Source organism: Pelobates fuscus, chromosome 11 (genome assembly GCF_036172605.1).
Source record: "Pelobates fuscus isolate aPelFus1 chromosome 11, aPelFus1.pri, whole genome shotgun sequence".
Classification (NCBI taxonomy): domain Eukaryota; kingdom Metazoa; phylum Chordata; class Amphibia; order Anura; family Pelobatidae; genus Pelobates; species Pelobates fuscus.
Window position 1 is genome coordinate 48,743,512 of NC_086327.1, and position 16,909 is coordinate 48,760,420.

The window sequence follows — 16,909 nt, forward strand, 5'->3', positions numbered from 1 at the left end:
CGTTCTATAGACTGTAAACTCGTTTGAGCAGGGTCCTCTTCAACCTATCATTCCTGTAAGTGTTCTTGTTATTGTCCTATTTATAGTTAAATCCTCCCTCTCATAATATTGTAAAGTGCTACGGAATCTTATGGCGCTATATAAATGGCAACAATAATAGGAATAATAATTAATAATACATGACACAACTAATTGTGATTCAGACCAATTTTAAAGTATTTCATAGTTACAAACTAACGTAACTGTGACTGTAGAATAGAGGAAGATTTCCACATTGATTTTAGGTGTATTGCTAAATAGTTTCAGTACTATCCTGAATTAAGTAAGAGTTTTAATTAATAATTTAAGTATCTTGTTTTTGAGTAATAAATGTGCATTGTTTGAAAAACTAAATTTTTAAACAAAATTATTTGACCCACTTTTTGTCAGTCCTGCAAGGTTATCTCTCTAGAATGGAGTAAACACCAGAGGCGGCTCTTTAATTAGGCAATTAAGGCAGCCGTCTAAGGCCTCGCGCTGATTGGGGCTTTGCGGCTCCCTAAATCGCCTTAGGAAGACTGGTATCAGGAGGGGGTCTGGTGGCTTGCCCGGTCTGAAATTCTGCAGGGTTACCAAGGCAACACTCTGACCAGAGCTTGCAAAACACTTACCACATGGTCTGCAGCTCTGCACCCGGCGGGGCTGCAGACCGGATTGCTAGCCCACCTGACCACCAGGGAGAGCTAGCCCACCAGACCACCAGGGAATTCATCAACAAAATAGGTATTTCAAGCTATTCAGCGGGGGAAGGCTGGTCATTGAAACACAGCACCCCCATACACACTGTCATCCCCCGAAACCCACTGTCATGCCCCCAACCCAATGTCACACATTGTCACCCCCTCTCACCCCTTCTCCCTCCAACCCACTGACATCCCCGCAGAAGCATTGTCCACCACTGATCCACTGTCACCCCACTTGACCCACTGCCACCCACTCTCTGTCACCCCCTCTGACTCACTGTCACCCCTCCATACACTGTCTTCCCCTCCAACCCACTGTCACCCCCACACACTTTCACGCACCCCTACGGTCACCCCTCTGACCCACTCTCACCCACCCACACTGTCACCCCTCTGACCTACTCACACCCCCACACACGGTCTTCCCCCTGACTCACTGTCACCCCCACACACACACTGTCACCCAATCCCACCCACTGTCACTCACTCCCACTGTCATCTGCCCGTCCCACTGTCACCTTCTTGGACCCACTATAACTGCACCACACACCATCACCCCTTCTGATCCACCATCACACCCCACACACTGTCTTCCCTTCTACCCACTATCACGCCCTCTCACACACTGTCACCCCCTCCCATAAAATGTCAACTCCTTAACCCAGCCACATTCAACTGCCGTCGCTCTTTATTCTCCTAATCTTGTCACACTTCCCCCTTCCAACCATTCCATACTCACCTGCCCTTGCTCTGCCTCACTGACCCTATCACGTTAACCCCTCCAGTTATGTCCACCAAGCTTGCCACACTCACCCCCAATCCTGTCACACTCTCCCCTCACCCATGCCACACTCACCCTGTCCCATTAATCCCTCCAATCTTGACACACTTATCGCCCAACCATGCCACGCTCACCCTGTCACATAAATCCCCCCAATCCTGTCATGCATAACTCCCATCACCTGTTACACTCCCTCCTCCAACCATGTCACATTCTCCCCAACCATGCCACACTCACTCTGTCACATTACCACAGAGATGCATTGAATCAATGCATCTCTATGAGGAAAGTTCAGTGTCTGCATGCAGAGGGTGGAGACACTGATTGTTTGGATGCATTTTAGGCAGCTATGACCCAGGAAGGATCTCTAACAGCCATCCAAGGAGTGGCCAGTGAAGTGATCACTAGGCTGTAATGTAAACACTGCATTTTCTCTGAAAAGACATTGTTTACAGCAAAGATTTGACCGACTGCATGGGTAAAGTATCCGAAAATAATTCCATGTATTTTGGCCCTGCGGTCGGTCACAGAAAAGGGAATAAAAACACACGAATTGCCTGGGTTATGGAGCCTGGGGAGGATTCAAATGAATCCCCTAGTTCGTGGGGTTCTTTCTACCGAACGGCAGGCCGTTCGGTAGTTTCTACACGAAATACTGGAAGTCTGGAGGTCTCAGCGGTGTTTGCCTAGTCGGGTGTCTGATTTTAGAAGAAATAAGGGGGAAGGAGTGGAAGCTTATAAGGGAACACTCATAGTGGGGTTAACCCACAAAAAACTACCAAGGTAGTGAAAAAATAGAGAACAGTTGAGTGCCCTAGGTAGGATTAAAAATTAACTTTTAATGGATGTGTTTAAAATAAACGTACAGTGCTATATATATCAAACATAGAAAACGGTGGTAACCAATTTATAAATCGATATAATAAATAGATAGTTGCAATGTAATACCTATTGATAGTTTAAATTGGATACGTGTAAATTGTTGACGTACTTGATCTAAAATAAATAGTAGATACAAATGTCAAAACCTTTAGCAAACACAGAGGATCTGTTCAAAAGTTTTCAGAATGCTTCCGGAAAATACAGACTGCAACAATACAATGTTGCAGTTTATAGTTAACTGTAACAGAAACTGTATTACTTGGTTCTATCTGAGGAGAGATATATAACTCTGGATAGCTCAAAAAATTGAGGGAAATAAACTGAAATAATAGTTACAAGGTCCCAGAAAGAACAAGTTTGCTTAGGTGATAGCCGTTCACCACTTGAAAACCTCTAGGTATCGTCGTTACAATACAGAGGCTAGTCTAGGAAGACTGACTGGAAAACTGGGAACGGATTGCCAAGTGGCTAAATATTATAGGACCCCAATACACAAGATGACGATTAGATACATAGGGGTGACGAAAAAAATCGTTATCATAAGTCTACCCAGTTACAGACAGTCTATTGCTACGGGATTCAGAGGAGAGTGTGGGCAAATATAGTCTATGAACCACACAGCAGGATGTCGCTAGGAATCACCGTTGGCCCCTGACGCGCACGTTTCGTCCACATCTCATCTCTGATGTCATTAGATCCTATGTATCTAATAAACTGCAACATTGTATTGTTGCAGTCTGTATTTTCCGGAGGCATTCTGAAAACTTTTGAACAGATCCTCTGTGTTTGCTATAGGTTTTGACATTTGTATCTACTATTCATTTTAGATCAAGTACGTCACCAATTTACACGTATCCAATTTAAACTATCAATAGATATTACATGGCAACTATCTATTTATTATATCGATTTATAAATTGGTTACCACCGTTTTCTATGTTTGATATATATAGCACTGTACGTTTATTTTAAACACATTCATTAAAAGTTAATTTTTAATCCTACCTAGGGCACTCAACTGTTCTCTATTTTTTCACTACCTTGGTAGTTTTTTGTGGGTTAACCCCACTATGAGTGTTCCCTTATAAGCTTCCACTCCTTCCCCCTTATTTCTTCTAAAATCAGACACCCGACTAGGCAAACACCGCTGAGACCTCCAGACTTCCAGTATTTCGTGTAGAAACTACCGAACGGCCTGCCGTTCGGTAGAAAGAACCCCACGAACTAGGGGATTCATTTGAATCCTCCCCAGGCTCCATAACCCAGGCAATTCGTGTGTTTTTATTCCCTTTTCTGTGACCGACCGCAGGGCCAAAATACATGGAATTATTTTCGGATACTTTACCCATGCAGTCGGTCAAATCTTTGCCTGCCCATAACTCCCGAACCCCTGGTCCGATCTTGGTGATTTTTGAGTATGTTGCTCACCCAGATCAGGGCTATCAGGCTATTTAGAGGTGTATCATATATATTTGGGGTACATCTGAAACTTAGGGGAAATGGTGTACTGTTTAATTGTGTTAACAGATAAGTTAGAGGGAAGAGATGTGTGGGTTGTACCTTAAACTGTATTGGTGGCTGTACTAATTATTGTAAATCCCTCCCTTGCATGGGAGAATGTCTTAAAAGGAGGTTGTGTGAATAAATCTAGAGTTCCTGTTTTAACCCTCAAAGTGAAGTGTCGTCTCATTCTTGGGGGAGGATTTATTGCATGTTGTTTCAAGTTTGACTGCTAGGAGTGCAAACCTATTCGTTTGGTTCCTATTCAACTGTCTACAGCATTCAGAGGCTTGAGAGAAACATAGAAACATAGAAACATAGAATGTGACGGCAGATTCGGCCCATCTAGTCTGCCCAGTTTTCTAAATACTTTCATTAGTCCCTGGCATTATCTTATAGTTAGGATAGCCTTATGCCTATCCCACGCATGCTTAAACTCCTTTACTGTGTTAACCTCTACCACTTCAGCTGGAAGGCTATTCCATGCATCCACTACCCTCTCAGTAAAGTAATACTTCCTGATATTATTTTTAAACCTTTGTCCCTCTAATTTTAGACTATGTCCTCTGGTTGTGGTAGTTTTTCTTCTTTAAAATATAGTCTCCTCCTTTACTGTGTTGATTCCCTTTATGTATTTAAATGTTTCTATCATATCCCCCCTGTCTCGTCTTTCCACCAAGCTATACATGTTAAGATCCTTTAACCTCTCCTGGTAAGTTTTATCCTGCAATCCATGAACCAGTTTAGTAGCCCTTCTTTGAACTCTCTCTAAGGTATCAATATCCTTCTGAAGATATGGTCTCCAGTACTGTGTACAGTACTCCAAGTGAGGTCTCACCAGTGTTCTGTACAATGGCATGAGCACTTCCCTCTTTCTACTGCTAATACCTCTCCCTATACAACCAAGCATTCTGCTAGCATTTCCTGCTGCTCTATTACATTGTCTGCCTACCTTTAAGTCCTCAGAAATAATCACCCCTAAATCCCTTTCCTCAGATGTTGAGGTTAGGACTCTATCAAATATTCTGTACTCTGCCCTTGGGTTTTTACATCCAAGATGCATTATCTTGCACTTATCCACATTAAATGTCAGTTGCCAACACTCTGACCATTTTTCTAGTTTACCTAAATCATTTGCCATTTGGCTTATCCCTCCTGGAACATCAACCCTGTTACATATCTTAGTATCATCCGCAAAAAGACACACCTTACCATCAAGACCTTCTGCAATATCACTAATAAAAATATTAAAGAGAATGGGTCCAAGTACAGATCCCTGAGGTACCCCACTGGTGACAAGCCCAAGCTTCGAATATACTCCATTGACTTCTCAGGTTCGGTGATTGTGGTGTCTGCCAGAGTGTTTGGAGTCCTCAGGAAACGCTAGGAGCATCCTTTAACAGAGGTACCCAGTCGGGGTGCCAGGCAATCCGTTACACACAGCATATTCAATATGTGGTCTTACCAGTGATTTATAAAGAGGCAAAATGATATTCTCGTCCCGAGAATGAATGCCCTTTTTCATGCATGACAATACCTTACTGGCCTTGGCCACTGCTGATTGACATTGCATATTGTTGCATAGTTTGTTGTCTATAACAATTCCCACGTCCTTTTTGTGTGTTGTTATCCCTAATTCGCTGACATTGCATATTGTTGCATAGTTTGTTGTCTATAACAATTCCCAAGTCCTTTTTGTGTGTTGTTATCCCTAATTCGCTTCCATTAAGGGTATACGTTGCTTGTATATTCTTGATGCCGAAGTGCATAACTTTGCATTTTTCAACATTAAATTTCATCTGCCATTTGAGTGCCCAGTCCCTCAGTCTATCTAAATCCCTCTGCAGCAAAGTAATATCTTGCTCACATTGTATTATTTTACAGAGTTTTGTGTCAACTTCTTGTTATAAAAGTATATCAACCGTCTCTGGGTTAAAAAAGACTGATTGGTTGTTACAATTTATGGTACCTGATGGCATATAAATGATACCTGTATGCAAATCTTGAGAAAAACCAGAAACTAAGAAATCAACCAGGTGTTTTGAAGGATGATTTGATAACATAGCCGATAAAGCAATTATATATGCAGAGGTTAAGTATGGAAAAGGATACATTTTATTGGGGCACATAGTCTTAGCATGGGCTCTGTAACAATTAGAACAAATATGCAACAGCCTGCATGCGCTTAAGCCACAAGTACCTGCATTAAACGGTATGGACCGTTTACAAGGTTTGACTGTAGTATGGGATCAGGGATAGTTGATGATCTAATAGAAGTAGGACTAGCTATGTCCCCTCTGCGTGAAGGTGTACCGGTCCTAGCAGGAGTGCTGGGGAGGGACAGTTCTTCGCCACCTTCTTGTAGTTGAGACATGCTAGATAATGTAAAGTAACAATAAGTGTATACCTCTATAACGTACTGAATTACTAGCTAATGCCAAGCAGTGAAAAAATTACACTAGGCTGGTGACAGGTGAGACCCTGCTGAATGCCAAGCGGCGTTGGCATGAGAGGATTTCATGGCCACCAAACATTGTGGCGGGGTGTTAGCTTCTCTGTAACTTTTAAAGCATAAGATGGAATGGGAGTGACAGGTGAGGCCCTCCCTATGCCATCATGCAGGCGAATAACTATGAGTAGAGTACCTCCGAGAATGAGGATGGGTGTTGGCCTCGCGGGACCACTAACTTAAGGCGCAGAGACTTGCAAAATTATTAACTATTGGACTCCTAAAACCCTGTTAGGTTAGCCAGTAACAAAACTAACTAAAGGAAGAAGCTTTGGTAGCATATAAGTACATGCGAAATTGATGTAACTGTAAATGAGTAAATCAGTAATGTGCTACATCTCTAGAAAAGAGTGTATGGAGCAGACCTATAGGAGTAATGAAATCATGTTAGGACGATGTGGTATCTGACATAAATAATTTTATAGAGATAATAGTATACCATACCTATAGAGATAATAGTATAGCTACTATTATAGAGATAATAGTACAGGGAGTGCAGAATTATTAGGCAAATGAGTATTTTGACCACATCATCCTCTTTATGCATGTTGTCTTACTCCAAGCTGTATAGGCTCGAAAGCCTACTACCAATTAAGCATATTAGGTGATGTGCATCTCTGTAATGAGAAGGGGTGTGGTCTAATGAGAAATGACATCAACACCCTATATCAGGTGTGCATAATTATTAGGCAACTTCCTTTCCTTTGGCAAAATGGGTCAAAAGAAGGACTTGACAGGCTCAGAAAAGTCAAAAATAGTGAGATATCTTGCAGAGGGATGCAGCACTCTTAAAATTGCAAAGCTTCTGAAGCGTGATCATCGAACAATCAAGCGTTTCATTCAAAATAGTCAACAGGGTCGCAAGAAGCGTGTGGAGAAACCAAGGCGCAAAATAACTGCCCATGAACTGAGAAAAGTCAAGCGTGCAGCTGCCAAGATGCCACTTGCCAACAGTTTGGCCATATTTCAGAGCTGCAACATCACTGGAGTGCCCAAAAGCACAAGGTGTGCAATACTCAGAGACATGGCCAAGGTAAGAAAGGCTGAAAGACGACCACCACTGAACAAGACACACAAGCTGAAACGTCAAGACTGGGCCAAGAAATATCTCAAGACTGATTTTTCTAAGGTTTTATGGACTGATGAAATGAGAGTGAGTCTTGGTGGGCCAGATGGATGGATTGGTAAAGGGCAGAGAGCTCCAGTCCGACTCAGACGCCAGCAAGGTGGAGGTGGAGTACTGGTTTGGGCTGGTATCATCAAAGATGAGCTTGTGGGGCCTTTTCGGGTTGAGGATGGAGTCAAGCTCAACTCCCAGTCCTACTGCCAGTTTCTGGAAGACACCTTCTTCAAGCAGTGGTACAGGAAGAAGTCTGCATCCTTCAAGAAAAACATGATTTTCATGCAGGACAATGCTCCATCACACGCGTCCAAGTACTCCACAGCGTGGCTGGCAAGAAAGGGTATAAAAGAAGAAAATCTAATGACATGGCCTCCTTGTTCACCTGATCTGAACCCCATTGAGAACCTGTGGTCCATCATCAAATGTGAGATTTACAAGGAGGGAAAACAGTACACCTCTCTGAACAGTGTCTGGGAGGCTGTGGTTGCTGCTGCACGCAATGTTGATGGTGAACAGATCAAAACACTGACAGAATCCATGGATGGCAGGCTTTTGAGTGTCCTTTCAAAGAAAGGTGGCTATATTGGTCACTGATTTGTTTTTGTTATGTTTTTGAATGTCAGAAATGTATATTTGTGAATGTTGAGATGTTATATTGGTTTCACTGGTAAAAATAAATAATTGAAATGGGTATATATTTGTTTTTTGTTAAGTTGCCTAATAATTATGCACAGTAATAGTCACCTGCACACACAGATATCCCCCTAAAATAGCTATAACTAAAAACAAACTAAAAACTACTTCCAAAAATATTCAGCTTTGATATTAATGAGTTTTTTGGGTTCATTGAGAACATGGTTGTTGTTCAATAATAAAATTAATCCTCAAAAATACAACTTGCCTAATAATTCTGCACTCCCTGTATACCTAATGAGTTGGCAGGTAGCTTCAAAAATAAGTTGGAGGTCGAGCAGTAAATAGTTGATACCTAGAACCTAATAATGAGAAAGACGTGTCGGCATATAGCATACTTGGGAATCATAAGGGCCAAATCATGAAACCAATTGAAAATAATCTGTAACAGACATACTTAATTTGAGTATGTTAATCAAATGCGGCCCTGAAATCCTGAGTATCCCATAACCTGTAAATAAAACATATTATTCAAGATGAGTAATGGCCCTGAGCCAAAATATAGTCTATAAACCAGGACCCACCTTGAACGCGGAAACAGATTCAAGTGAAAGCAGCAGTCCTGACTAAGGAACCTAATAACACAGTGAAATATACAAGTATATACAGTGATGAGACCCCTGAGACACAGTATGATTGAATATAGACATGTGCAATTTGTTTCATTCCGAATTTACATTTGAATGAATTTCGTGAAATTCGGACATTCAGATGCTTACGAATGTCCGAAGTTCCAAAGTTTGGTAGTTCGGAAGTGCCGAATCAAACCAAATGACATTGGTCCGAATTCCAGAAATGCCGAGGTGCTTTGGATTTCTAAAAAGTGGCAAAACAATACAGAGGGAGAGAAACTTACGTGAATGATGACAGGAATCTTGACCAATAAGCAAATTCCTGACACTGGGAGCCCTATAGATGTGTATGTGGTTGTGATGGCAGTCCTGGCACTAGGAGCCCTAAAGATGTATAAGTGGATGTGGTGGCAGTCCTGGCACTGGAAGCCCTATAGATGTGTAAGTGGTTGGGGTGGCAATCTTGGCACTGGGAGCCCCCTGCCACAAACACATATTACCATATAAAAACAGTGTATACTAATAGACTGTAAAAAGAGAATAAACCCAAACCGTGATGACGCAGTGGGACTGCAACTGGGGGGCGACGGCTGAGTCTGTTTCTTACAGTTCAGAGTGCTTCTGGATCAGTCTCCAGTGAGACGAAAGAGAAAGAGAACTTCACGGGTGTCACGGGAGTCGTACTCCAACATGCAGGAAAGAGGAAACCCACAAAAGGTGGATCTGAGAACGTATTACCAAGTCTTAGAATGGCCGGACTTAAAGTATTAATATAACAAGAAACAGGGTCAAGATAAATCAAGAGCAGGAATTACAGAAATACTCTGATTCAAGACAAAGCCGGGGTCAGGATACCAGAAATCACGAGTCAAGTATGAATCTGAGGTCAAACACAGGAAATCACAATTGAATCACTAGGAGCACTAAACGAGGTTCTAACAGAAAACACGATAGGGCAATGAATGGGGGCTACGCCAAGCCTTAAATAGGCTTACCTAATTTCTGATAGGTCCACGTCATCACAGCGATCCAGAAGGAGTACTATACTCAAAATATGAGAGTTTAAGTAATGCATTAGAATTATTATCACAAGAATAAGTAAAAAAAAATATAATTCTTGCACTCTCTAAGAATAAATATGTGATCTAAAATTTTATGTGAGCTATCCTTTCAGGTGATCATATCAATGACCAGCAGGCATCCAATGACATTCTCCTCATACTTTTGCAACTGGCAAATCCAGATTATCCAGAAAATGTCATACCTGTCACTATGGTATTGATATCATTTGCCCAACCTGTGATAAAGTCTTTTAGAAGTAAAAGATGTCTGCTACTTTTTAAATTAACTACATCTTCAAGCAGCAGCAGACCTGGACTGTCTTTATAACCATAAACTTAAAGACAATTTATTTTGTATCCTAGTGGCCAAGGAAAGCCAATTGTTATTTGCCCTTGAATACAAAGATACAGAACAGACACAGAAATGTCAGCTTACCTGGCACTTTGTGCCTATTTTCCTTATTAGGTGCACTGGTATCTTGATAGTAATCATTATATTCATTTATATTTTATTAATTGTTTTAAGTATTTAATGTGGTTAATGTTTGTTTTCAGGGGGTGTTTCAGCTGATGTCATCTTAGCTATCTTTCTAGTGGGAATTCCAACTGCTCTGTTGGTTGTTCTTGATTACACCCACACCTCCTATATGTATTACCTTTATCAGTCGTATCCTGATGACATTATTCCCATTTACCGATCCCTACTGATTTATATGTAGTATGCTGATGTCTAGTTACTCTTTCAGAATAAAAGGAGGGATTGAAAGGGTTCATATTTCTCTTCAGCTGAAATTATAAGACTAACATAACAACCTTGTAGATTGCAAGGATGGCACATACATAGTTTGGCACATAACCATCTTTATCCTCCGTCTTCTATGAAGACACTACCCCTACATCCTCCTATTCTAGTAAGAATGCACCTATTACATCCCCCAAGATAAATGTTAGAGCTATGGTTTGTTATATGCTCTCACCCTGCTGTTTGCATTAACTTGTTTATGATGTTAGTTAATAGTTGTCACTATTTAATTCAGTGGTAGTCAACCTTTTTCTACCTACCGCCCACTAATGCATCTTTCTTGATAGAAAAATGTCCTAAGCACCCACCAGTTTTTGCGCAAGTGCGGAATATTTTTTAGAAAGGAGGGTGTTTTTTAAAAAATAAATGTACGTACATTTATCTTTTTATTTCTACTTAATGCATGTTTATAATGTTTTTAACTTTATAAAGTTTAATGAGAAAACAATAAAGTAAATTGAAATTACCTTTACTAGTGATTAATGAGATCCTTAAGGCTGATGCTGCGAGACTAAAAATATTTGATATCTGGTTCGATTTCCATAAGGAACTTTTAGAAGGTCTCCTCCTTCGGTGATGTTCGGACGACTTCTCTGTTTGTGCATAATATGATTTCTCATCTGTGCGTCAGCTCCCCTCCTCTCCCTCCTCAATTCCCCTCCCCACCTTTTTTTCCCCCTTTTTTCTATTTTTTAACCTTCCTTAAAGCAATGCCCAGTAGGAAGGCTGAGCTAGGTAGCCCACTTACTATTACTTACTATAGCCCACTATAACAGACAGGCACACATAAACACACACAGACACACACACAAGACACACATACAAGGACACATACATACAAGCAGACAGGCACACATACATACATACATACATACAGACACACACACAGACAGGCACACAAACAGACACACACACACACAACACATACATACAAACAGACAGGCACACATACATACAGGCACACATACATACAGACACACACATACAGACACACACATACAAATACACACACATAAGACACACATACATACACACATACAGACAGACACAAGACACACATACATACAAAGACACATACATAAGACACATATACATACAAAGACACATACACACACAACACAAACATACAAAGACAAGACACACATACATACACACATATATACAGACAGACACACACACACAAGACATACATACAAAGACACACACATACATACAAAGACACATACATAAGACACACATACATACAAAGACACATACACACACACATACAGACACATACATACAGACAGACACACACAAGACATACATATAAAGACACATAAACACAAACAAACACACACTAAATATTTTAGTCACCCTCCTGTTTCCTACCTTTTAGGTGCAGGAGAGTGACATTCCCTGGGGTCCAGTGGTGGCTCTGCTTCCTCCCCCCGTGGTCTGTGTGTTAGCTGGGAGGAGTGACGTGCAGTCACTTCCTCCCAGCTCTGTGATGTAATCACAGGGGGCCCGGTCGCGCTGTTAAAGCGCCCAGCGCTGACCGGACCCCTTACAATCCACATCCATCGGGTGGCCCTGACAGCATGGGCCACTCGATGGACTCCTTGGACGGCGGCCCCGGCGCGGGATGGGGCCGCAAATGGTGATGGCGGTACCCGGTCGCAGGGGTACCGCTGGCTCGCATCTGCCCGCCCGCCCACCCAATCTCTCAAAATGAGAAAATCCCTACTGCCCACCTGGAATCCTGAAACGCCCACCAGTGGGCAGTAGGGACCAGGTTGACGACCCATGATTTAATTGGTAATTAATTATACTTCTCCCAGACTCCCTGTGTTATTATAAACCCTTTGCTCTGTTTAATAAACAGCAGACATTTTCCTGAATTGCCTTCTTTGTATGTCTCTTAAGTAATTGGGGCGTGGCACGGTCTGCATAGAACTATACTATAATAAGTCCATGGCAGAGGTCTGGTGATCACCCCCATAGGTTTTTATTAATTAATTTACTATTTTTTTTAATTTTGCTATAGCAACTGAAAAGCAAACACTGGCCAGCCAGAAAATCACTGAATCTACTTGCACACTGGGTTTTTAACTTAATGTTAGCACTTCCAAGGGGCAAATAGTCTTCATAATTATCATTTACTTGCAAAACGCAAGTGAATACTAATTGGCAAATGTGCATGATCCTGCCAGATGCATTCGGCCCCAATTTTCCTTAAAATCTGTGGTTTGTAAATGTCCAAATTCTATACTTTACATACAGAATGTATGTGGATGCATGGTCTAGATTCAGTCAGGTTCAACAAATTACCACCTGAATTTACATTAGTAAATATGAGAATTGCCAATACGGTCTAATTTTAATCATTCTCACCGAATTTTCACTATGTGATCAAAATATGGTGTTTTGATATCAGACCAGAAAGGCTACTCAATGTATCTCTTCAAGCCAAAACTATGTCCAAAATGGTTATGAAAAATACGAAAGAGGTTTTCTAATGTGACAAACAAAAAAATATATATTTATTCATGTACATAGCCAGCATTGTATACATGTATCAAATCATTAAGTATAATACAGCATTTTCCAATATGAGTAGGTGCTTTGTCAGGAAAAAACATAAATAAATGAATCAGTGTAAATGATGTAAAATAAATATTAGATGTTTAAATGTATAATATAGCTAACATACTAGTTTTTGCTATGTGAATATTTTATTTTGTTTTGTTCACCAGTACAACAGAACTAGAAAACAGTATTATTATGGTTGTAGATTTGCAATTTAAGTAAAATTACAAGCACACCTAACATAAACATATATTTTAATTATAAGTAATAATGGAACATATATTTTAATTATGGCTAGGTGGTATCTAATTAGCAAATGTTTAATAAGGATAGAAAAATACTGAGCATGTCATTTATATATTTTACACTATTAGAAAGTCTGCTCTACTGTCAAGTAATGAACTTCCTCCTTGCCGTGCACTTGAAAAAATTATCAGAGACAGGAGTTAAGTGACTTAAAATGTGTTATATTGTGTTCACCAAGTAAACACTTGTTCTCCTAAATTGTTAACAGGCTGGTTACTAAAACCTCAGGGGACAGGCTGGCAAGTAGAGAAGACAGCAAATCGTACTGAAAATAATTAAAATGTAATCATCTTATCAAATATTCATGGAGTGGAGAAAAGAAATGATAGACAATCTCGTTAAAACTGTTGTATCAGGATAACGAAAATGAATTTCACTGCTTTAATCTGGGTCCCTTCGGCTGTAACAAGTGTATAAAGTCATGTGGACTTAGAACGGCTAACACCTCTAACCAAAGTCTTAGATGTTGAGATCTTCTCCTCAGCCTGATTACTTGTTACTGCTGGGATCCAGCGTCTACAGATGATATCTCCATGGTTCCATCGAAACTCTAGGTAGGTGGATGTGGTTTACAGTTTCCATTTCCTAGGGAAAATATATATTAATTTAATACAAGCAAAGCTATTAACACATTATTGTAATTTTTGTTTTGAATACAAGTCACTGGATGCTTTCTGACTTTAATCAGTCATACTATTTAATAGTTTACCACTTACTTTGCTGCATTGGGTGCCTGTGGTACTGTAGGTCTGTGTTACTCTCATATAAGTATAAGTTTATAATTCTGCATTATCATACCAATTCATACCAGGTGCAGACATTATTTATTGGATGACTTCATCGGTTGATACTCTTACTAATATACATTGTCCATACCTTGTATGATAATGAGGAAGTATGAAGTTCTGCTTATCATTGTAATTTATTAAAAAAAAGTATGGAACTGCACTCACTCCCATCAGTCAGAGTCAGGGTGCTTTCTGTGACTGGAACTAAACACCAGATTCCCAGGATCAATGAAATAAAATAAAGGGGGTCCAGGCACTCCTTGGCTGGACCCCCTTTATTTTATATCATTGTAATTCAAAACCAGAATGATCAGAGGCCACTCAACGCAGCAAGGTATTAAACTATCTGAAACGGTTTGACAAATTACATTCTAATGGCATGCAGGCACTACAGCCACCATAACAACTACACCCAGCTGAAGTTGCTGTGAACACAATAACAACCTATGATCATTCTGTAGGTTAGGAGGTCTCCTGTCACATTGTGTTGTGTTGGCATGCTTTATATTTTTGTGGGCAAGTTCACCTATTCTATTGTCATTCAGGGCATGAAAAGCATCATGGGAGTTGCAGTACTACAAAATCTGGAGATCTACCTTTTGGGCACTGCATTAATGTATATTAACCTTTTATTTTTCACATGTGGAAAGCAGTTTTAGACATAGTATTAGGTATGAGATAAATTGAATGATGACTGTTCAAGTAAAAGAAAAAGGTATGTGCTAGCTTAAATAAAGGTGTGTACTTACTGATGGGTACAAAGGCAGCGTAGGATAAATTCCATTGTAGTTGCTATAAGGAGAAATGGGTATTCCTGAAAATTAACAAAAAGAATATTTAGAATTCTGTTAAATAAATTCTCATTGACTAACATCTTCACAATTACAACAAGTTGGACAGTGAAAACTATTTTATTATTCCAATGAGCTTTCAGTTCTGCTATTCTCTGCCAGGTTGTGCTCAAGGCTTGTTCCCTGTTTACTTAATGGAACACTATAGTCACCTAAACAACTTTAGCTTTATGAAGCGGTTTTAGTGTATAGAACATGCTTTTCAGGTTTTATTGCTCAATGCACTGCCATTGAAGAGTTAAATCACGCTGTTTCTGTTCATGCAGACATTGCCACACCTCCCCTAACTGTGACTGACACAGCCAGCATGAAACAAAAACTGGTTTCACTTTTAACCAGATGTAATTTACCTTAAACAATTTTATCTCTTGCTCTGTAAATTGAACTTTAATCAGATACAGGAGGCTCTTGCAGGGTCTAGCACGCTATTAACATAGCAAGGGAAAGAAAATCTAAATTTAGCAGAACTTGCAATAAAGATAGGATAAACTTAAGATGACTCTTTACAGGAAGTGTTTAGTAAAGGCTGTGAAAGTCACATGCAGGGAGGTGTGACTAGGGTATATAAACAAAGTGATTTAACTCCTAAATGGCAGAGAATTAAGCAGTGAGGCTGCATGGGCACGTTCTATACACCAAACGTGCTTCATTAAGCTAAAGTTGTTTTGCTGACTATAGAGTCCCTTTAAGGTAATATCGTTTTGGCCAGCCCCAGCTACTTTTATAAGAACAAGAAGGAGGTAAGGGCTGTGCCAAAAGTCTAGTAACAATCAATATACAATAAACAATAAGAGACAGACCGAATGGTCTAAATGGTGATACAATAGTAAATTAAAAAGTCTCACTAAAATGATAAAATAGGGGTGCAATCCTCAGGAGTTGATCCGTCCGCAAATTAAAATATTCATATAAAAGTCTCACTTATACCAAAATAAAATAAGGGCACAATCCTCAGGAGTTGATCCGTCCGGATGGTTTAAAATATCCGTATATGTGGAGAGACAATGGGGAGATACGATAAGCAGCCAATAGTGTAGTACATCAGAATCCAAGGGTAAAATAGATCAAAGGAAGGTAGTAAACTCACTTAAAGCAGCTCTGGGATGGAGGGCGTTTAGCAGTATAATCCCCGCTAGAGGATATAATGGAGTGGTGTGTCCGTCAGTCTGGTCTGAAAATCCAAAGCTCCAAGGTATATAAGAAACAACAATAGTGCTCTCAGTTGGTAAAAGAATGAGATATAAAAAATATATAAAATTATATTCACAAGTGTAGAGCAGAGGTTACTGCTCTATTATAATAGCGTTGGTGGGATGATCCCCACCTAGGATTTCTTTGAGTACAGGATCAGTTAAAAATGCCAGGAGTAATTTTTATAAAAAGTGCATATAAAATACAATAAAAAGAGAATTGGTTCAGCTTTAAGTAACCAAAAAACTTTTATTGCTAAAATGCACAAATAAAACCATTAACGCGTTTTACCTATCAAGGCTTCTTCAAAATGGAATAATATTTATTGCTAAAATACACAAATAAAACCATTAACGTGTTTCACTTGTCAAGGCTTCTTCAAAATGGAATAATATTTATTTATTATTCCATTTTGAAGAAGCCTTGATAGGTGAAACGTGTTAATAGTTTTATTTGTATATTTTAGCAATACATTTTTGGGGGGTTACTTATCACCTATCAAGGTGATAGAGCAGCAACCTCTGCTCTACACTTGTGAGTATAATTTTATATCTCATTCT

General features: G+C 39.9%; 1 protein-coding gene across 2 annotated transcripts in view; it reads right to left on the minus strand.

Moving 5' to 3' along the window:
• LOC134577368 (G-protein coupled receptor family C group 5 member C-like) overlaps window positions 1-16,909 on the minus strand; it is an 80,736-nt gene that overhangs the window by 14,265 nt on the left and 49,562 nt on the right. The window contains exons 3-4 of one of the 2 annotated variants that reach the window (XM_063436078.1): window positions 15,057-15,121; window positions 13,494-14,104 (exon numbers count right to left, since the gene is read on the minus strand). The exons of the other annotated variant lie outside the window; for it this stretch is intronic. Coding sequence (XP_063292148.1) covers window positions 14,036-14,104; window positions 15,057-15,121 — 134 coding nt within the window. The 3' untranslated portion in view covers window positions 13,494-14,035. Of the gene's footprint in view, window positions 1-13,493; window positions 14,105-15,056; window positions 15,122-16,909 lie in introns of those variants that run through there. 2 annotated transcript variants of the gene reach the window in all.